Genomic DNA, 21167 nt, shown 5'->3' on the forward strand with positions numbered 1-21167 from the left:
TCCCTCAAAAGTTCGATGCGTGCAAACGGCTCTAAGGTATGCCAAACCAAAATGTAAAGTCCGTATGGTCGACCTACCGCACAGATTGCAAGAATAAAGTAGGCCTACTTCTGTTAATTACCGAACTGCTAATTTAACCTGAAGCATAACATTCACAGTATGATACGGTTTTTTCCGTGGTTCACGCTCCGTTAGTCTCGCCAACTCTCGACAACTTTTACTCTGGTTTCCTATCGTGTGTTCAGGAGGTTTTTAACTCAAGAGGCGAGTGAGTCACCCTTAAACCACTATGATGATGATCCTTCCCCGAAGAATGAGAATTGGAACAGCTGCCAAGCGACAGCTTGCCACTAGCAATGAAATTGTGCAGCTGTAATGCTTTTCGAAGCTCTCCCACACTCCGAGTCATTGATTCTGTAATAAACTCGAAACATGTATTTTTTGGCGGGAAAAGAGTAGACGTAGGCTACTGTAGGTTATGGGATATGATGTAGAATTTATTAAAGGGTTTCTGGAGTTGATTTTGTGCAAACATCCAGGTTGGCCAAATGCACTTTGAGTTTTTGTTTTACTTGTAAATCTCTGATGAGGCTACTTATTTACTCAGAAGAGTAAACGTCATGGTACATGGTACAAACGTCTTCGAACGTCATGGTACAAGGGAACATTTAAACGTTTCCTGGATTCGTGAACCATTGGCACAATGATATCTGCAGTTTATTCTCCATAGAGATACCAAAGCAAGATACCAAAGATAAGTGGATGGTTAAATAATTCTCCCTTGGATGATACAAGAATTGTAAAGATGCATTTGTAAATCAGTTCTTACAAAACTGTCTCCTTTAGGTGACCTATTTATTTGACTATCACAAGGGCAGCTTTATAAATTCCATTTTAATCATGAATGGGTCTCAAAAAGAGATTTTGTGATAAGTGCTTTGAAGTTGTAATCTACCACACAGTTAAGTGAGGTTTTCCTGGATAGATTTCCATGCACTCCTGCCATCACTGGGAGCTCAAAGAGACACTTTCTGGAGAAATGCTGAAGACCAGATCAAAGCTGCACAGCTGCACATTCCTCAACAAGCAACAAGGTGCTATAGACAGATACTAATGACCAAACCACAGGATAACCTCAGACCCAGAAATACAGTGCACTGGTTTGCAGGCAGTGTGTTAGAATTCAATAAATGTGCTGACATGTAGTGCATCTGCAGAATCCTGAAATATCAGGATTTGACTGGGAAGAATTGGTGTCCTTTTCAAGTCACTGTTCGTCCGGTTTGTCATCATCATTATGAGGATGTTACAATATACACTTCTGAAGGACAGACTGCTATGCACTTTATTGTTGATCCCTTCATTATCTCTACAGGAAGAATGTGGCCCTGTCGGCATGGCGACAATGTAACAGTCAGTGGACTGTCAGCCTACAACAGGGTTTTTGGTTCTTAGTGTATTTTCTGTGTTGTTTCTAATGAAGTCTGTTGTTGTGTATTGGAGTAACTTAGCCTTCTTTCACTTATCTAAAGGAAACATTGACCTTTTAAACACATTATTTAGGATGTGCACTTACAGTACAATCTAATCAAGACACAAATGATGACCTCACCAATAGTCATTATTACAGCTGTGGCCTGTCCTTCTCCCTAACAGATGACTGCTATTTATCCACTGATAAAATCGTACCATCAGCAATTTTTTTGTCCTACCCTAGAGGTTTTTCAGTACTGAGGTTGTCTTATTAATGTTGCTTCCCATCCTGTGTGGACATTATGTATGACTGTATCTGTTTCTTCTTCCGGAGGGCTGCTGCACATCCATCATAAGATTAATGAGGAAGTGAATCAGATTTGAATCAGGGTTGCTTTCTCAGCAACCAAGTAAACATTTATTATCCATTTACCATTGGCCCCAAAGAGATTGAAGAAACACCATAACTCAGACACAATCTTGAAATGCTGTGCATCCCCCTGAAATTCCCAGCTCATGTAAAGTATGCGTGCATGTAAAGTATGTGTGTCGCTATAGTAACAGTATGGCTATTTTGTCAACACGAGTACGTTACAGCTGGCACACTTTCAGTCTTGTGTTATACAGCGGCTCGTCTCTGACTCTGCACATTACAACGGGACGTTCACAGGCCAGGACAGGGAGAGGGTGTTGGAGACAAAGACAAAGAGCAGACGTTTTCTGGATGACGTGTCTGGTGTTTGTCAGCAGGTCCTCTCTGCCTCACCGCATATGGCTGCAGGGTAGTCTGAGCATTACTTGGCTCCCACATCTAACCAACACACAACACATCACTCATCTGCACGATATCTTAACAAGACAGTCAGTTCATCTTATTATCATGTCACGCTGGAAAAGAAGAATGGTGGTGCCAGTGGAGATATGTCGTGGGACAGCTGCGAGATGATAGGCTGGTGTGGAAGAGTATGCAGGAGTTGACAGCTGTCATTAACACCCACTGTAATAAATGCTACCTGCTCCCGATCACGCATCAGCCTTAAGAGGTGCAGACAGCGGAGACACTCGGGGGCAGGTCGGAGGCTTTGTGTGGTTTTGGCAATGTTCGGTCTCCACTGGGTGTGTATGTGCACTGTGGATCCTAGATCATTTGCCAGAGCCAGTGGTCAGAATATTGGCATAAGTGTGTAACAGGAAGAGGGATGGATATATGGCCAGACGAATGCTTACATAGAAAGGTGATTGTTTTGAAATAAATTTCTGTGCTTACAGTAAGGTCACTATATAAAGTAAAGGTTTTACTTGGAATTAGACTGAACATTGTCAAGGTTGATTGTTCAGGTGCTTTGGACTCTCTTTTTTGCTGTATCCCTCCTGTAGATCTCTCCCTCCAGTTCTAATTCACTACTAACACAATCAAATGAGTATTGAAGAGACCTATGACACACACTGATGTATACCACTCTGTAAATATAAAAGCATCCGGTCATGTGTGAGTAAGCCTCCGTAGCAGGACATCCCAGGGCACTCTCTGAAACAAAACAGTAAATCCAAAGAAGGGTCCTATACATGTCTAAACAATGCACTAATATGGTGTTTGTATATATCCAGTGTGCTCTCTGCTGCTGATCCCAAGACTAGTCAGATTTGAGTCATAGAAAAAAAGACATAGAGTACACATCAGGTCACATCTGCATGGAAGCACAGCAATTTATAATACCATTTGAAGGGAATACAGATGCCTGCCAACTAGGTTTCCCAGCAAAGAATACTCCTTTTGGAAGGATACAAAAATGAAATGCAAATCCAGTTGATACCTAACATGTACTTGAGCCTCTATACTCATGCAAAACAATGTAGCTAACTAGGTATTGATTGATGTGCTGGATGTTCTGCTATCTTCTCTCTCTCTCTTTCTTTCCTCCCTCTCTCCCTAGGGGTCCATCCTTTGTGGCGGGTGGGGGTAATGTGCACCGTCAGCGAGTCTCGTGTCTTGCACATTACGAGGGTACCTGCGTGGTTCTGTCTGGAACTATGCCCTTACACACTCGTTCCTCCCCTCTCCTCCCATTCATTGAGACATTAGGTTTGTTCTGGATCAGACTTCACTACAGAAAAGCAAACTCTCACATGCTGTTTTATACACAAATACCCAAAGTGGTCTGTACATGTGTTCGTTTGGTCGCCTCTGCTTTCCTCCAGTATTTTTTTTATTTTGACTGTCCTCTCTCTCTCTCTCTCTCTCTCTCTCTCTCTCTCTCTCTCTCTCTCTCTCTCTCTCTCTCTCTCTCTCTCACACACACTCTCTCTCGTTCTTCCATTACTCCACCCTGTTTGTTTCTTTCTCTCTCCTTCCTCTCTTGCCAGCTGGATTTCTTCCCTCCTTTCCTGGAAGCTGTCTCTGCAAATTTACATCTCGTGTCCAACGTCACCACATCTGTGCATCATTGAGTTCAATGAGCAGAACAAACGATCAGTGCCTCCATTTTACATCACAAAGTAAACTGCACAAGTGATGACAGATGTGTGTGTTTGTGTGAGGGAGAGAGAAAGGGGAAGAGGTGACTCTAAAGTGCAAACCTCGTAAAAACTGAAATTCACTCCCAAATGAGTCAAAAAAAGTCTTTGGAAGAATGTTCTACAACAAATGTATGAGCCTTTAGCTTCTAACAGAGATGATACTGCTGCTATCATTTGCAATTTGAGCCGAACTAATGAAATGGTTGAATAGATAAATATGTATTTGCTTGCTTTGCAGTTGATTTGAGGAATTACTGATAGTTGTGGGTCCACTCAAAAAGATTGTCTCAAATTCCCACAAAACATTTCCACTATGACGTCCAAGAGTTGGTTTCTTGCTGCTCACTATGGCAACTAAGAGACGTTACCGTGGTTTCCTGCTGCTCACTATGGCAACTAAGAGAGTGCGGTAAGTTGTTGTTCATCATATAAAGTCAGAACAACGTCATCTCTCAGTCTGACTCCAGTTTTGTCATTATACAGGACGTCACAATTTATATTGTTTTAATAGTCCCTATTAGTAATTGGTCACCTTACCTAGAATGTGTTGCTCTGTGGTGAGTAGTCAAGTTGATCTGACCTATATTCTGGCATTAGTCATATTTGGTCATTACTGTGTGGCTGAACGTTTGTGTGGCAGGGATGTAACAGACAGCCTATGGGGGTCAGGCAGCTTTTTCAGGGTGTCCACAAGTGGAATATGGGCAAAATATGTTTTATTATTATAACTAACTTTAGAAATATTAATAGGATTGCTTGAGCCCTTCCTTTGCCAATGCACTTTGTATAGTAGGTGTTTCAGTCTCCCATATTTCTGTCTCCCAACAGGACAGTGGTCAGTCAATGTACTGCATTTATGTAAATACAGCCGGACATACCGGACATGACCTCAACTTCTGTAAATATTGTTTTGGCCACTGGGTGGCAGCAATGTATCACTCAAGACAGTGGAAAAATAAGACCAGTCGACTGAAAGGAAACATTTCATAACAATTTGTATGTCTGTAGTTTGAGTGAGAATGTATCAAATCAGAGTATTGTGTATATTTCCATAAATGTACATACATCCTTAATAAATCCTTTTATCAAGTTTTATATTTACTGGATCGAAATGAACATAAGTCAGAAGGTGGAGAAAATATGTTTTTATTACACTTGATAGTGGAAAAAATACATCTCAAAAGCAATTTAACTGATTAGTTTAATGCATCAATTAAAAAACAATCATTTTAATCTCTGAATAATCTCTGAAAATATAACTCTGAGAACTGTTTTGTCGTATAATAAAGTAAACCAACATAGTATCTGACTTCTGAACACTACTGATTAAAATGGATGTTGCCATTTGAATGCTGCAGGTAAATACTGTCTGAAGACAGACATAATCCGAACTATTGAATTACATGACAATGAATTTAGAAATTGCTATAATACATAGTTAAGACAATGTGACTTATACAAATTATTTAAATACCCTCAGGGTACCACAAATTATACTAATAAAAAGCCATTGATTTATTGTCCAAGTCAAAACTATAACATAATATAGTTTACTCGAGTGAAATGACAAGACCTCAGGATCCTTTCTCTTATGAGAGAAGACTTCAGATATGCACTGGCAAAGTTTTTGTTTTTACTTTAGCAACGACTGACCTTAAGCAACGATTGACACCAACAGACTTGCCCCTCTTATCTTGTTCTGTGTTTTGTATGTTTGGGTTTCTTTCCAACCTTACAGACCACATTGTACAAATGTGAGGCTTAACCTTGGCACAGATAGATGCCCACCTTTGGTTTTCCATTTCCACAGCACAGACTGAGTGGTTGCCATGCATAAAGACAGGAGACAAGTCTTTTTTCAGGGTACCATACAAGACCTGTGGTCAGTTTCCCCACTGTGTTTGAGTGGATCACCAGACAGTCCAGATAGGCAGGGTATTGGGCCATCAACCATGTCCCTCTGCACTCTCGAAGCATGAACACCACCCTAGAGTCTCTAGTCTTCCTCCTCCTCCTCCTCCTCATCCTCTCTGACCCTGACATTCACTCTGTGCCAGGCATTACTCAGTACGCCCCTTAGATTCCAGATGGGTGCCACCGAGTCTGGCTGCATGTTGTAGCTGTTATCTACTGCCTTGCACATGATCTCTAGCTCCTGGGCACCAGGGGGCAGAGGGGCTGTCAGCTCCCACAGCTTCCAGGCCCAGGCACGGCCCGGAGGGGGCGAGGGTGACGGTGTCTGCCCCTTCTCACTGCTCTTCAGCTGGGCCACGTGCCACGTCTTTCCCCCGTCCAGAGATACATCCACGCGCACCACCTCCCGGCCTCCTCCGCTCCAGGCATAGCCCTTGACTGTCACCTCCTCAGCACTGCGGTCCACCACGGCACCGTCTGCTGGCTGGGTGATGGCCGACTGAATGGGCAGCTCCTGGATGGCTGGGGCCGACTTGAAGTCCACCGTGTCCCAGTCTGTGCCGGGGGAGAAGCCCTTGTAGTCGTTCTGCTGCCAGTGGCTACTGCTCTCCTCCTCACTCACCACAATCTTGCCCAGCCACTTCACATTGCGCGCACCCACCGTGCCAGGAACAACCACCCGAACAGGATAGCCGTGGTCAGCAGGAAGATCCTCCCCGTTCATCTCATAGGCCAGCAGCACGTCACCCTCCTCATTTACTGCCTTGTTCAGAGGGATGGACGCTCCATAGGTGGTGCCGGTCACATCGCTGTCCAGCCCTTCAAACTGCACGTGTTGGGCCTTACCAGCCACCTCTGGCCCGTAGCCGGCCGCAAGCAGCACGTCCCGCAGCCTGGCGCCACTCCAGGTGGCATTACTGATGGCAGCAATGCCCCAGTTTAGCCCTTTCACTTGCTTGACCTTGTTCATCTCTGAGCGGCGGTTGCCTGCACACTGTAGCGTGGCGGTGATGGTGTGCTTGGGGAAGCGTGTCTTCAGGTCCTGCAGGGAGAGACTCAAGGACCCTCCTGGTAGCCCCTCCACCTGCAGCCGGTAGGAGGTCGGGTCCACCTGCGGCACAGGGAGGTGGTTCCTCTTGAAGAAGATGGCCGAGGGGGTGATGTAGTTGTCGGAGAGGATCTCGGGCGGGGGCTCAGCGTTGAAGGGCTTGAGGCTGTTGACGCGCAGGGCAGGATGGCGGGCGGGGTCACTGGAGTAGGGGTCAGACGAGACAATACTCTGCTGCAGCTTCCTGTCCTCTGCACTCAGCACGCCCACCTGTATTTTGTGAACAATTGATATTTTTACTCTTATTTTTTTTCCTCTTTCCAATACTTATGGAGGGCACTCTATATCATTAATTTGAAAGTCAAAACATGTATGTACCAATCCCAGATTGCCCCTTTAACACAAACAAACAAACACACCAAAGCTGACCCACCTTGTACTCTGAGAGAATGTCCAACACGTGGTCCTGGCCATGCACGGCGTACAGTGCCCAGAAGGGCTCCAGAGCCCCGCCTGCCGCCAGCAGGATCTTATCCCCACCAGGGTGCAAGGCCACAAACTCAGTGATGTCATAGACGCTACCCTTGTAGGTGACCCACACACCTTCTTTCACAGAGCAGTGCTTGGTGACCTCGTCCTGGGTGAAGACGGGCAGAGAGGAGGCCTGGTCTATGGGCTTCACCGTAGTAGTGGCTGCGCGCTCAGCCTGGAGAGGAAACAGACAGACAAACACTATGAGCAAACTACATGAAAACAAGTGGGTTAACACTGCATGTTGATGGAAGAACAATTACTCTTTATAGTATCACCCCCTGTAGCGGAATCTAAGACACATCAAGTATACAGTATCTCCCCTTTCACCTGGCTGTGATGGAGGCCATAGGCCAACACAGCACCCGTCCCAGCCAGCAGCCCTGCCAAGGCATGTCTCCAGTTGGGACCGTGGGTACGCAGGTACTGCTCCCCTGACTCCTGCCCCCCATGACTGCTGCCCCAGCGGGCACAGAGGCTGCCTGCAGACGCAGCCAAAGGAGAAGCCACACCCTGCAACAACTGTATCCTGGAGGAGATAACACAGGGGTAATAGAAATGTCACAATCTGACAACCAGGAACCACTTACTCACTCAGGATACTCATTACACCCACAGTGTTATCGCATGGATTCTTGGGAAGTGGGAAATTAAAGTCATGACTTCTATTAACCACTTCCCATTAATTGTGGTAAATTGTAAGTGCAAATTTCATTGGTAGAGCCTGGTAGTAAAAAAATGACCAGAAACATGACTATGCAACTGTGAAAAACTAGGCTATTTGTAATACCATAGCAGGTAGTCTTATTCAACTATTTGCATTTGTTTTATTTCTTTTGATACTCAAAGTTTTGGCCCATTGAACTTCATCATTGTTAAAATGATGTCTAGACCTGATTCTAATCTGTATTTCAGAAGTTTGTTGATAAGGAACCAATTAAGTATGTTTACTCGTGTCTTGCCAATGATTAATCTGACTGGGTTCGGAGACAATGATTACTGGAGGTCAATAAAGGCTGGTCCTGCCTTGCACATCACTGGCAGCCCAGAGTGGGACATACAGTACAAACCGTTTTTTTTTGTGTGGAGATATGACAGATTTTTGTTGCTGCGTTGGCTCTACTAAAACCTGTCCTTTGATTGGGCAAGAAACAAATAGGCCACTAAAGCCATACTAGGGCAATAATAAAACAAAGCAGATGTCAGGTCTATAAACGGTCAGGCATTTAGGCTTTCTTTAAGATTTTTATTTTTTTATTTATGACTTTCACTTTACTTAGAAGTTCAAAAGGTAGTTAAGGGACAGTGGCTTGTTTCACTTATACATACCTTTGAGTTTTGAGAAGGCCTACTCTGGTTAGGCATTGACAGTGTCTGAGAAGAAGCATTGCATTGGTAGTCTGAAGGAAAAGAAATAGAATTCAGTAAACAAGCTGAAAACACATATTTCACCCTAGCAGAGCTAAGGCTTAAAGCTTACAAAAAGGTTACCGCTTTAGTGACCAATTGGATTTTCTAACTCCTTCAACTCCTCCTCACCTGGCCAATCAGGGGCCACCTGCCTACCAACCGAATTAAGGGGTGTGACCAGAGTAGAGGGGCAGCTTGAGTCTGATAGAAGATGAGTAGAAATTCTGTGACCAGAACTGTGACCAGAGTAACAGGTCTGAGAGAAACCGCGAGTTCTTAAGTGATGTATTGCTCATCATAAATATGTCACCTGACTCAGATAACAGTTGCTGGATCCGCCAACGAACCCTACTTGGGCGGAGGTACAGGTGTATTAAACCTCCTCCACCAGGTACAGTGACAGTTCTTATGTGAAGGCAGTGAGTGAAATCAGGTTTTAATCAAGTGTGTTTTTGTATATTATCATCTCGTATTGCGTAGTTGTATACTGAGAGCTCCACAAAGACACATTCCTATGCATGCATTTTAAATACCAAATAAATGGCAAATAAACTTGAACTTGAAACTCGTGAAACAGCGATGGCTATCAACTGCCCACCAAAATGCAAATCTAACTGTTAATCACGGACCATCTGCCTAGTGTAGACAACTGAGACTGAAGCCACAACAATACAGTGTCTGACTGTATATTTTTCAACCATGATCACCATGATGTACTGGGGATTGTTTAGCCTCTTTCTACCATCGGACATATATGGGGTAAAATGCGAGTGGTGGCTTGCAGGGTCAAGACAGGAGTAGCTACAGATAGTGGATGTTATTCATCTGAATAAAAGTGTTTTCTGCCAGCTGTTATTCAGAATAGCTAGCTAGCAGCAAAAACATTTTCGAAATCTCTAGAAGAACCACAGAACAGCATCACATCACATGGTGGTCAGTCTGAGAAAGTCCCGACTTTTTCCTTTAAGCGGTCCCAAATAAGTAGCAGCAGGCAACACTGTTCACATCACATTAACTGACAGGTTATATTACTGTCAAGTTTACAGACAACATTAGCTAGCTATGCTAGCCAACCATTGGCACACTTCATCACACGTTAAAAGAGTCAGGGGGTAGGTCCATATGTACCTGCATTCAAAGGACTAGCCGTTTCTGTATAGCTAAATTAGACATTCATATTAGCTAAAGAGCAAGCGAAATTACTCACCTAAACCTTTCTTGTGTCTTAGTTTATTATTCCAGATGCACTGGTGTGCTTCCAAAAACGCAAAGCCCGAGCTGCCCTCCACCAGCACACAAGCCGGTTGATTACGTAGTATGGAATCATTCGGCAGGCACGATTTGGAGTCACGGGTAACCCTGCTGTACCTGATTGGGAGGAGTTTACACCCGATTAACCCTAACCCGATTTTAAAAATTCTTCTTAACTCAAAGATAGATAGGTAGCTAGCTAAATCACAAACATACTGTATCTAATATAATTGGTTCTATACCTAACGGAAACCCTGGTACTTGTTTCTATTACAAAGGTAAACTAGTGTATTTAAATCATCATTGGGTGAATTTCTCCTCCGCCCCATACCTACTTCAGACAAGTGCTGACTTGCAAAACGAGTAGACCCCCCTGCCCTGCCTAAATAAAGTTCAACCCCCAATAAAACTTCAGCAGAAAAACAACCCGAACACGAGTGGTTCAGAAACAAGTCACATAACGCGATATAAACAGGCATACAAACGTAAACCGATTCTGGCTTCAATGTCTCCCCAATGTATTCACAAATACCTAGCCTACGTCTGTTGCTCTCCCTTCAGTCGCACGAAATCATTAGAAATTGATAGGAAATCATTAGAAATTGACAGGTGGTTACTTGATCTTTATGCATTGCATCAATTGTCTTGGGTGGGGATGACTTCAAAAAAGTCAATTTAGAATCGCTGTATGATTCTGCCAGTTGTTTCCCCGTCAAAAGATGATTGAAGTTTAACCAAGAAAGATATTTTATCTGGACTGGAGCTATTATGGAAGTCATAAAACCATTTATGACCTGCAAGAACAGTTTTTCTACTACACGTTTTTTCAGTTATTATATCCTTATCTATTAGGCTAGGTCTATATCTATCATCAGTATCTCGATTTCACACGTCTGACAATTACCTTATCGGTGTATGCCTCTTTTATGTTGTATATTGCGGCGGATTAAATGTTTGAATCCTACATGATATTAACTATCTACTTGGACTGCATGAACATGGCGAATTCCACGAGTGCAAGAGAAAGTACAAATGGAAGCGCAGGAGTAGTTCGCTTTGACCTGTGCAAATGTCCATAACATGTGCGCCAGTTTGGTTGGTTCTTGTCCAACAGCTGCACCCTGTGGTTGACTAAAGCTCTACAACAAAAAACAAGGTTTAGTTGCTAATGTCGGGCTTTCCAAGACTTCATCGTTATTCCGGCAGGTTTTTTTCTAATACATTTTTCAATTATCTTTTCCAATAAACCATGAACATATTCCGTGTTTATTAGCACTTTACAATACTCTAGGAATGTCTCCCTGAATACACAACTAATCCTTAATACTAAATTCAAAACGACTATAGCCCCACACATTTACTTTTACTCAGCTTTAGCTTACCTTGAACAGTACTAAGAGTTACACAATTTTACTACAAGTGACTTCCTATTAATCCAGGTGTATCTTTACAGGTGCCAGTTCAGCATAAATGATGAATGAACAATATGAAACACAGTTTATAATCAATGCATTGTCTTATAGGCACTGTGGAACCTCCTGATATGAATCCCAATTTAAACTTTAAAACAAGACTAAACTGGTGATACGGTCCTGTAATTAGAAAAGTGTCATTGAGGGTTTAGGGATTGCCCCTAAAATGTCCAGCAGAGGAGAATAAAAAAAAAAAAAAAAAAAAGTTTGACCAAAATCAAAGTTTCAAACTGTGCATGTGTGTCCTGATCTTGCTTCTTGGTGTACCAATAGCCAAAGGTTCCTCTCTTTCAGGTCTATCTATGGTCCTTCATGTTGCTCTTGCCTGTCAAGTTCCTAGTAGCATACAGTGTGTCTGATCAAGAAGACCACAGCTTGTTGCCCTGAAAGAAAGGGCTGGCTGGACCCAGATGTTGGATTTGGACCTCCCCTCCCTCCTCCACTGTGGCAGCATGGTTCTCACTGCTGGTTCATCTTAGCTGCTTCTGCTTTGATGAGTGAGATCAGCTCTTGGTTGATCAGGAACACAAAGCGAAGACCAGCAATCTGTGGAGACAAATGTGTTGTTCATGACATGTGAAGTTTGTTGTTTCTTAAAGTAATGTCTTACCATCTGTGTATTTGTTGGTGTAAATGTTTGTTAAATGGGGAAAGTGCATTAAAGCCAGAATTAAAATTAGGTATCTTAACTGCTCACAATGTTTTAGTTTTTTTTTTTAAGATACATTTTTGCCTTTATATCATTCTTTCCCAGTCAGCAATGTCATCATATCCACCCTTTGTTCTTCAGTCCCCTCCACATACCTCCACAACAGAGTTGTTATTGAGTTTCCACTTGTTGCCCGACAGAACTGGTCTGCCATCGATGTAGATGGGCCTTCGGCCCTCGTTGGCAATGAAGAAGTCCCCATTATTCTTCAGCTTAATGATCCCTGCACACAAACATTTAGCAACATTTATCATGATTGATAGCAACAAACATTCTCATGTCAATAGGGTCCAATTTCAATAGTGTGATGACAAGCAAAAACTCATGCCATTTAAAGCCCAGCTAGCACAAGCAGCTCAACTTCAGACTCAGGTAATGCAGGTACAGTGAAATTGGGCTATGGCATGGTGCTGTAGCTAGTCTGTCACCTTGTTTTCTGGAGATCTTCCAGGCAGGCCCTTCTAGAGAGAGATCCACATCTATCTGCTTGTCCTTGGTGGCTCTGCCAAGAGTAATCTGGTGGAAGACAGTCAGATTAGCCTGATAATGGCATGAGAAATAGCAGCAACCTATGTACAAAACTAAGAGGGAGAAACACTGTTGACAAATATGCCACTTCAGAAAGGCTTTTTAGTGTTAATCTGTTATGCACTGCGCTTGAATAATGGCTCAAAAATGGTTTCATCAACACTTCTCTGGGGTGCTCAGTGGTGTAGCACACTAAGGCGCATACCATATCATCGCAAGGTCCCTGGTTCGATTCCGGCCATCGACATATCCTGCATGTCATCCCTCCTCTCTCTCACCCACCCTTCCTGTCAATCTCTACTATCTCTATCCCAATAAAGCAGAAATGCCCTAAAATATATTTAACACTTCTCTGTGAATCTTGGAGTGAGGACTGTATGTCTGGTGCAGTTCCTTTTGAAAATTCAGATGACGGTTTACCTCGCGTGACCTCATGAGGTAACGGACCATCCGTCCTCTCAGCGCTGCCAGTGTCTGGTTGTCAAAGTCTGGAGAGTTCATCCCTGAGAACACAAAAGGTGCTGTGAGAATGGCTTCTTATACAATGTAACAAATACACACAGACACATGATATGTGACACTGTTTGACAGGGAACACACACAAACACTCTCACACAAATACACATACCCACACACAAACACTCTCACACAAATACACATACCCACACACAATCTAGCTCGTGGGAGAGGCAGGCACCTCTACAAATACACCCTGCTCTCACACGTGTGACAAACACACATACATTGCTCTCACCTGTGATGCTGTCCACCAGGACCTGCCAGCGTGGCAACTCCTGCTCCAGCTGCCTGATCTCCCTCTTCTGATGGCGGTCAGAGATCATCAGCTCTGAGGAGAAGAGAGTGAGAAAGAAAAAAAAGTGAGAGGAGACAGTTATCCACATAAAAACCTCCAACATGCAAAAATCTAAGCCGGTGTCCCTTTTGAGACGGATGTTGGATGTAATTTTATGCAAGTTGAAGGTTGTGAGCTTTCTCTGTCTTTGTTTAGATAACTCACCATGTTCCAGCACCTCATCCCTGCTTTCCCTGGGTAACAAAGAACAGACACAGATTACAATGACAGATACAGGAGGAGGTCTAAAACAGACTTCAGTGAAAATGTAATTAAAGCCTACTTTAGCTTAGCATCATCCACCAGCTGCTCAGCATCAGAGAAGTTGAGGACCTGGTCACCTTTAGGGAGAGGTTGGACTGCAACAAAACATAAAAAATATACAAAAAGGCCACATCAAATATAGAACACTGACAGACAGGCTTCAGTTTTTTCACCAGTCAAGCCTCAAGTGTGTGTGGGTGTGTGTGTGACATATAAATAGTACTATTAAAAGAGAGGTATGCTACACATAGAAAACATAGAAACAGTCTTTTCATAATGGCCTGATAAGCCCAGCTTAACTCACCGCTTTGGTCCTCCAGCAGATAGTACTGTTTGAGTAACTGCCAATGCACCAGCAAACTCTTTGGTGTACGAGAAGGATAGAACACACTGGGGTGCTTACTCAGCAGCTCCTGGAACACCTCCAGCTTTGGCTGACTGGTCTGTCCATGCAGAAACAATAACACACGTAATCAAACTAACACAAATACACAAAATCAAATGCATAGACTTTTATCTCGCTATGAGGCAAGGATTCCCTATCCCAATATTGCCCAAACACCATAGAATAACTCCCCCGCTCTCACTCACTGAGCCAATCTTAGCCAGCAGTGCCTCCTCAGCCTGACTGAAGAGTGCTTTGCTCTGGATTGCAGCTATAGCCTCTGGGTGGAGCTGTCGCATCGCCTGCCAAGCCAGTCTAACAAAGAGAGAAAGTGGGGATTAATGAAAATAAGGTAGACAAGACATGAGAGAGAGAGAGAGAGAGGGGGGGGGGGGAGGGAGGGATACAGATACAGAGGGAGAGAGAAGACTGGAAGTGAAAATAGGGAGCAGAAGAAAAGCGTGAGGTAGAACAGGTGTTTGGGTTGTCATGGTGCTCATACTTGGAGATGACGGGGTCATAGAGCAGGGCGTACCACCGCTCCTGAATCTCCCGCAGGGTGAAACGACAGCTGAACTTCACCCCCAGGTGAACAGAGGTCAGGTCTGTGGTCTAAACACACACACACACACACACAGATTACACACATGGAGTATTCACACCAGTCAAAGCAATCATTATAAAACGTAGTACCAAAGGTTTATAAATATCCATACTCTGATTCTCTCGAGGCCTGTTACCTGTAGCACAGCGTTAATGAGCAGCAAGTCGTCTGTGGGTTTCCAGCGGCCCAGGTCTTTAGTGATCTGTAGAGGTTGCTTGCTCTTCTTCACCCTCTTAGTGATTGGCGGGGGGGTGATCACCATGGTGAGGGGCGGTGTGAGAGCAGTGCTGGACTTGGAAACCTGTTCCAGAGGGACATAAAAACAGCAACATTATAGCTTGATAAAAGAAAATTAACAGGATGGACTAAAAATTAAAACATAATTTGGACATTAAATATTCTAGCTAATTTTCTCAACCATAAACTCCTGCTCCCATCAACATAGCACTTTCACTTTAGATTTAAAAGCTTTAATTAATAATAATAACACATTTATTTTGTCTAGCACTTTTCTCATTTCTCAAAGAGACTACATTCCATGGAGATAACAAGAATAGATAAATAAAATGTAAAACAAAAGCACAATCGGTAAAAACAACAATTGTAAAAAAAAAAAAATAAGATGGGTTTTAAGGGTTCATTTGAAGGAGGAGAGGGAGCTGGATTCTTTGATGTGGTTTGGGAGAGTGTTCCAAAGAGTGTGAACTCTTATACCTTTTTCTTCTCATTGGACGAGGGTTCACTCCCAGAACAACGGATTGGCTCCATTACAGACGGGCCCTTGACCCTGCTGGATGACTTAGCCAGGCTGCTCTCCACCAATTCATCGTCAAACTTCTTCCTCTTGATTGACCTGATGGCAGAACGGGGACAGGTTGGATACGGCCACTCGAACTGCACACAGCATTATCAAACAGGCCTATTTCAAATGTATTACTGTGAGTGAGCCAAATGTGTGCCATCTAACGGCCAATCACTGAACTGTACATGGCTGCATGATCATCTTTGAGTCTAAGTCTAAGACACATCTCTGGGTAAGAGTAGAAATACATGCTTTATGAAGCTGTTAAGAAGTGGCCACAAAGCTACTGAAAAAACAGACAGCAAAGTGAGTTAAACCTGGAAGAACTTCGGCGTTTTGGCACACCACCACCACCCCCTAAAAAAGCCTGTGTTGCCGTTCTTTTCACATCTTTCATCCCCGTCGACTCCTCATCTTCTGACCGACTCTGTGTTCCAGCTGCTCCCATTGGTGCCCCAACCACAGACGAAGCAGCAGCACCTGCATGCATATCTGTCCATATACGGAGACACAAATCAAAATATCAAGTAAAACACTACAGTTTCCTGGACACAGATTAAGTCTAATCTGAGACTAAAACATATTTGCTAAGGAGATTTTCAACTGAAAGTAAGATTTAGTCCAGGACCAGTCTTAACCTGTGTTCAGGAAACCGCCCCTGACAATGTCATCCTATAGCCAAAACTGGATGCTGATGTTTATCTAGTTGTGGAAAGCATCCCATCCTGTTATGGGATGTTATCGAATCATGAAAAGAACACACTTGTATACTGTACACCAGGGATGAAGGTACCACACCATAGCCTATACTCTAGCCTTTTCAGAATAGACAGATGAAGAGGTGAAAGCTATATGACTCAGGTACAAGAGCATGTGTCCTGGGTGGCTCATTTGTAGATCTAACATCTAAGCTACTGTGAAATGACATACTGCATTATTATACGAGAGTTTCAAAGAGTCGATAATCCAAGTAAGAGAGATAGCTTCCCATGAGTCAGATAAACCAACGAGTTGTAAACTAATACCTTTATCCATGTTCTTGGGCACTGTTCAGCGCTTTCTGATATTGAAACGTTGCTAGCTACATTCGGCAAGTTGAAGTATGAAGACCCGAGTCCCAGTCAGTTTATCACAGGTCAGTTGGCAAAAGAACTGTGTCGAAGATAGGAAGGTGTTACGTTATGCCTAGACTAGCTAGCAAAATCAATCAACATAGAAAGTAAATACAATGCAAGCTAACCGGTTGGTTGTTGTTGTCTAACCTAGATAGCTAACGTGCAAACGTAGATAGCTACCATTCTGAGTACTACAAGCTAGTTAGCTAGCTATCCTTGGCTAACATTAGCTAGCTAACGAGGTTAGCCTACGTCTTCACTCATTCCGCTTCTTACCTTTTCTGAGACTGATTTATCAGCCAACTGGCGTAGTCAAGTACCTTATACTTCAAATAAATGAATTGTATTGTTATTTCAATATAATTATTTAAGCTACAATTTAATAAGCAAGCAAGCTAGTTGGCTACATTTATCGTAGCACGATCTGCTAACGATAACAGAGACCACACTTCCGGTGTAAACAAGATTGGAGAAGCTGTTTTGACCGACGACGGTACAGCCACCAACAGGCCTGGAGTAAACCTACAGGCCTGGAGTAAACCAACGGGCCTGGAGTAAACCTACGGGCCTGGAGTAAACCAACGGGCCTGGAGTAAACCTACAGGCCTGGAGTAAACCAACGGGCCTGGAGTAAACCTACGGGCCTGGAGTAAACCTACGGGCCTGGAGTAAACCTACAGGCCTGGAGTAAACCAACGGGCCTGGAGTAAACCTACAGGCCTGGAGTAAACCAACGGGCCTGGAGTAAACCTACGGGCCTGGAGTAAACCAACGGGCCTGGAGTAAACCTACGGGCCTGGAGTAAACCAACGGGCCTGGAGTAAACCTACGGGCCTGGAGTAAACCAACGGGCCTGGAATAAACCTACGGGCCTGGAGTAAACCTACTCGATGAAAGTTCTGCTGTATAATTCCAGAATTAATATTCACTGGGCTCCACACAAACCTCCCGCAAAACCTGTGTTTATGAAATTATTTGACCTATTGCACCATTTGACCTATTATTTATTCTACCAACCCATGGTGTAATACATATAACTTTCTTTTATAGAGGGTCCTTTCCATATTATTTCTAAATTTGGCGGAACAATTAGACTAAAGAGAAATAATAATCATTCATAATAACCAGTAATCAATTTATTAATCTTCCTATCTCTATGAACTGTGAATTTTTCCAACCGTACAACCACACACTACTCCTAAAGTAGCCTCCCTTTGGCAGCAAGATCCCTGAGTTAGGCTCGCACAGACACACCACTCTCAGCTGCCAAAGTTCAGCCCAACATTGACCTAGTCAGCCTCAGAGTCAGCTAACCTGGAGCCCATTAATCATTTACGCTTTTGAAGTACATTTTCGCACTGACTTCACCATTGAATTATACAGTGCCCTGCGTAAGTAATGGGAGAGTGAATATTTTTTTATTCTTTTGGCTCTACACTCCAAAAGTTTGGATTTGAATTCAAACAATTACTGTGAGGTTAAAGTAGAGATTCACAGCTTCTATTTGATGGTATTTGTGTACATATTGGTTTCACCATTTAGAAATTACAACATTTTCTATGCATAGTCCCTCTGTTTCAGGGTACCCAAAAGTAATGGGACAATTGGCTTGACAGATGTTTCTGGTAAGTCAGGTGTGTTCTGTCACATAATTTGTGCAGGCATAAGAGAGCTGTCAACGTTCAGTATTGATTCTAGGCTTTGTGTTTGTCTTTAGAGTCTGCTATTGGTGTCAATGAAAGTCAAGAAATCCAAAGCCTTAGACTTGCCAAAATTAACAGTTTGGAGCATCATTAAAAAGAAAAAAAGCACTGTGGACCTCAGCAATTGCAAACAGGCTGGTAGGTCAAGGCAGACTTCTACAGTGGAGGACCAACAGAGGAATGCTCACCATAAAAAAGAAAAACCCCAAAACAACTCTCCCACTTATCAGGAACACTCTCCAGATGGTAGTCTTGAATGTGTCAGAGACTACCATCTGCAGAATATGTCACCAGCCGAACTACAGAGGCTTCACTGCAAGGTGCAAACCACTAGTTATGGTCAAAAAGGATGGCCACTTACAGTTTGCTAAAAAGGTCTTGTGGACAGATAAGATGAATATTATCATATACCAGAGAGATTTCAAGTTGAAAGTTTGGAGAAAAAAGGATCTTCCCAAGATTTACAGTATACCACCTTATCTGTGAAACATGGTGGAGGGGGTGTTAATGTTAGGGCATGTATCACTGCCACTAGAACTGGCTAACTTGTCTTCATTGATGATGAAACTGCTGAAGGCAGCAGCAGAATGTATTCTGAAGTGTATAGAAACATCTTGTCTGCTCAAGTACAAGCAAATGCCTCCAAATTCATTGGATGGCGCTTTATCATACATTAAGACTATGACCCAAAACATACTGCCATAGCATTTAGGGAGTTTTTCGGGGCCAAAAAGAGTAAAGTTCTTCTTGACTGGCCAAGTCAATCTTCAGATTTAAATCTCCTGATGATAAGATTTTAGGCAAAAATACATCAAAACAAATGACAACTAAAGATGACTACAGTACAGGCATGGCAGAGCATCACCAGAGAAGACACCCAGTGTCTGGTGGGGTCAATGGGTCGTAGACTCAGGCAGTTATTGCATGCAAAGGATTATCGACCAAATACTAAACATGAGTGCTTAATCGGGACATTTAAACAATGTGTCCCATCACTTTTGGGTACCCTGAAACGGGGGCTATGCATAAAAAGTGTTATTTCTGAGTGGTGAAACCAATATGTACACAAATACCATTAAATAAAAGCTACTTTAACCTCATAGTAATTGTTTGATTTCAAATACAACTTTTAGAGTGTAGAGCCAAAAGAAGAAAAAATGCTTCACTGTCCCATTACTTATGCAGGGTTACCTACTTCACCTCTTACAGGTGAAAGGGCTATGGATGTTTTCATTGTTTAAGCTAAGTCGGCCACCACAGCAGCACAACACATTATTAATTTATTGTACTCTTATATTACAAATATGGACAGTCAATTCTGTTAATCTAATTCACCAGTAATCGTGTCAAACACATCATTTTGGATAGTGAGAAAGTATGGTTGAGACTTCAATTTCAAAGTGTTGCATATCCAATGCAATGAAATCATTAGGCCTAAGGATAGATTCTAGAGGGGTCCTTCCTTGTCAGTCCCAACCTTGGTTCCAGTGTGGTTTGGGTTGGTCTGGACAAGGGTTAGAATGTAAGTGGGAATGGCAGTTCAGTGATGCAAACTGTTGACCTACACTGACCAATGCACTGTAGAATGACGTCCCAATGGACACATCCCACAAGAACAGCGGTACTCAGCAGTGGCTTTCTCAGAATCATCTTACATGTCTAAATATTAGTCTATAGACTAGCTCCAATCAGAAACTAGACTACAACGATTTACAGGAAAAAAGCTACCACAAGGTTGGAAGAATTTCAAATTTCCAACATGCCATAGACCACACAGACATGAAGGAGATTTCTTTATTGAGAATAAATACAATACAAAAACTGTTTAACCATAGGGTATTCATACATCATCAAATCAAAAGATTAAAAAAAAAAACTTAGAAAAGTATCTGTAAACCATCTTCACTAAGATTCTACAAAGCACCATACTGTATAAGCCTTTTATAAGAGCAACACATAGTATAAAAGTGTGTATGTGGGGGGGGGGGGGGGGGGGGATTTCAGCAGTGCAGGGAAAAATCAAACTGATATTGAAAAAACACATGCATTTAGGACATGCCCTTTCAAGTACTATGTCAGGTAATTTGTCCTGATGCACTTTTCAAGTTTAAGTCAGTAGTTCAAGTTTTACACATTTTGCTCTGCATGTGGGGGCACATCAACATTGTCCATTAATATGCACTTCAAATATTGCATTATCCTATAACTCTCTCCAAGCCCCCTTTTCTTTGCAAAAGTGTGGGAATTAAGTGCAGTTCATTGACTTTTGACTGCCCATAGAGAGAATTTTGTCAAAAACACAAAGGTACTGTAGAAAGGAAAACTTCTCCCAAAGAAGCAGCTCAGCCCTTAGTAATTCCTTATTGTCCCTATTCGGTCTCACCTAAAACCCACGCCAGCCCAAAAAGGCTGGGCGCCAGATCTGAGGGGCAGGGGCTATTGTCTGTGGATAGCTCTGCCCTGGCATGGTCCAATGCAGTGCAGCATGCTCACAGCTCCGGTCATTCCCTCCATCCCAAAGTGTTTTCCTCTGCTTCCAAGAGACTGGGATTTTCAGTCATTCTCAAGTAATTTTACGGTTCAGCAGG

General features: G+C 43.0%; 2 protein-coding genes across 4 annotated transcripts; both read right to left on the reverse strand.

The window, feature by feature from the left end:
* Window positions 1-5127: 5127 nt before the first annotated feature.
* Window positions 5128-10226, reverse strand: suox (sulfite oxidase). The gene is made up of 5 exons (XM_083669158.1): window positions 10101-10226; window positions 8813-8883; window positions 7814-8012; window positions 7386-7658; window positions 5128-7222 (listed from the first exon to the last, which is right to left on the reverse strand). Exons 2-5 carry the CDS (start codon window positions 8869-8871, stop codon window positions 5987-5989), a joined length of 1767 nt encoding a protein of 588 aa, XP_083525284.1. The 5' UTR covers window positions 8872-8883; window positions 10101-10226; the 3' UTR covers window positions 5128-5986.
* Window positions 10227-11389: 1163 nt separating this feature from the next.
* Window positions 11390-17309, reverse strand: mcrs1 (microspherule protein 1). Of its 3 annotated transcripts, XM_083668068.1 has the most exons (15): window positions 17153-17309; window positions 16787-16913; window positions 16079-16253; window positions 15674-15812; window positions 15096-15260; window positions 14858-14967; window positions 14562-14670; window positions 14275-14413; window positions 13990-14065; window positions 13872-13900; window positions 13608-13700; window positions 13274-13356; window positions 12754-12841; window positions 12421-12548; window positions 11390-12162 (listed from the first exon to the last, which is right to left on the reverse strand). In XM_083668068.1, the coding sequence occupies exons 2-15, from the start codon at window positions 16794-16796 to the stop codon at window positions 12076-12078; spliced, it is 1431 nt and encodes a 476-aa protein (XP_083524194.1). In that variant the 5' UTR covers window positions 16797-16913; window positions 17153-17309; the 3' UTR covers window positions 11390-12075. The 3 variants fall into 3 exon arrangements, with proteins under 3 accessions (XP_083524194.1, XP_083524195.1, XP_083524196.1); XM_083668069.1 differs by lacking the exon at window positions 16787-16913; XM_083668070.1 differs by lacking the exons at window positions 16787-16913; window positions 17153-17309 and adding an exon at window positions 16400-16598.
* Window positions 17310-21167: the final 3858 nt, after the last annotated feature.

This window comes from Argentina silus (assembly GCF_951799395.1).
Source record: "Argentina silus genome assembly, chromosome: 4".
Classification (NCBI taxonomy): Eukaryota; Metazoa; Chordata; class Actinopteri; order Argentiniformes; family Argentinidae; genus Argentina; species Argentina silus.

Excerpts from the sequence above, each read along its gene's own strand:
- mcrs1 (XM_083668068.1), bottom strand. Across the intron at positions 13,901-13,989 it reads GTGGATGATGCTAAGCTAAA|GGAAAGCAGGGATGAGGTGC; the intron begins GTAGGCTTTAAT and ends TTTGTTACCCAG. Across the intron at positions 12,549-12,753 it reads GAAGATCTCCAGAAAACAAG|GGATCATTAAGCTGAAGAAT; the intron begins GTGACAGACTAG and ends GTTTGTGTGCAG.
- suox (XM_083669158.1), bottom strand. The coding sequence starts at position 8,871 with ATGCTTCTTCTCAGACACTGTCAATGCCTAACCAGAGTAGGCCTTCTC. Across the intron at positions 8,013-8,812 it reads GGCCTTCTCAAAACTCAAAG|GATACAGTTGTTGCAGGGTG; the intron begins GTATGTATAAGT and ends TATCTCCTCCAG. Across the intron at positions 7,223-7,385 it reads ACATTCTCTCAGAGTACAAG|GTGGGCGTGCTGAGTGCAGA; the intron begins GTGGGTCAGCTT and ends CACAAAATACAG.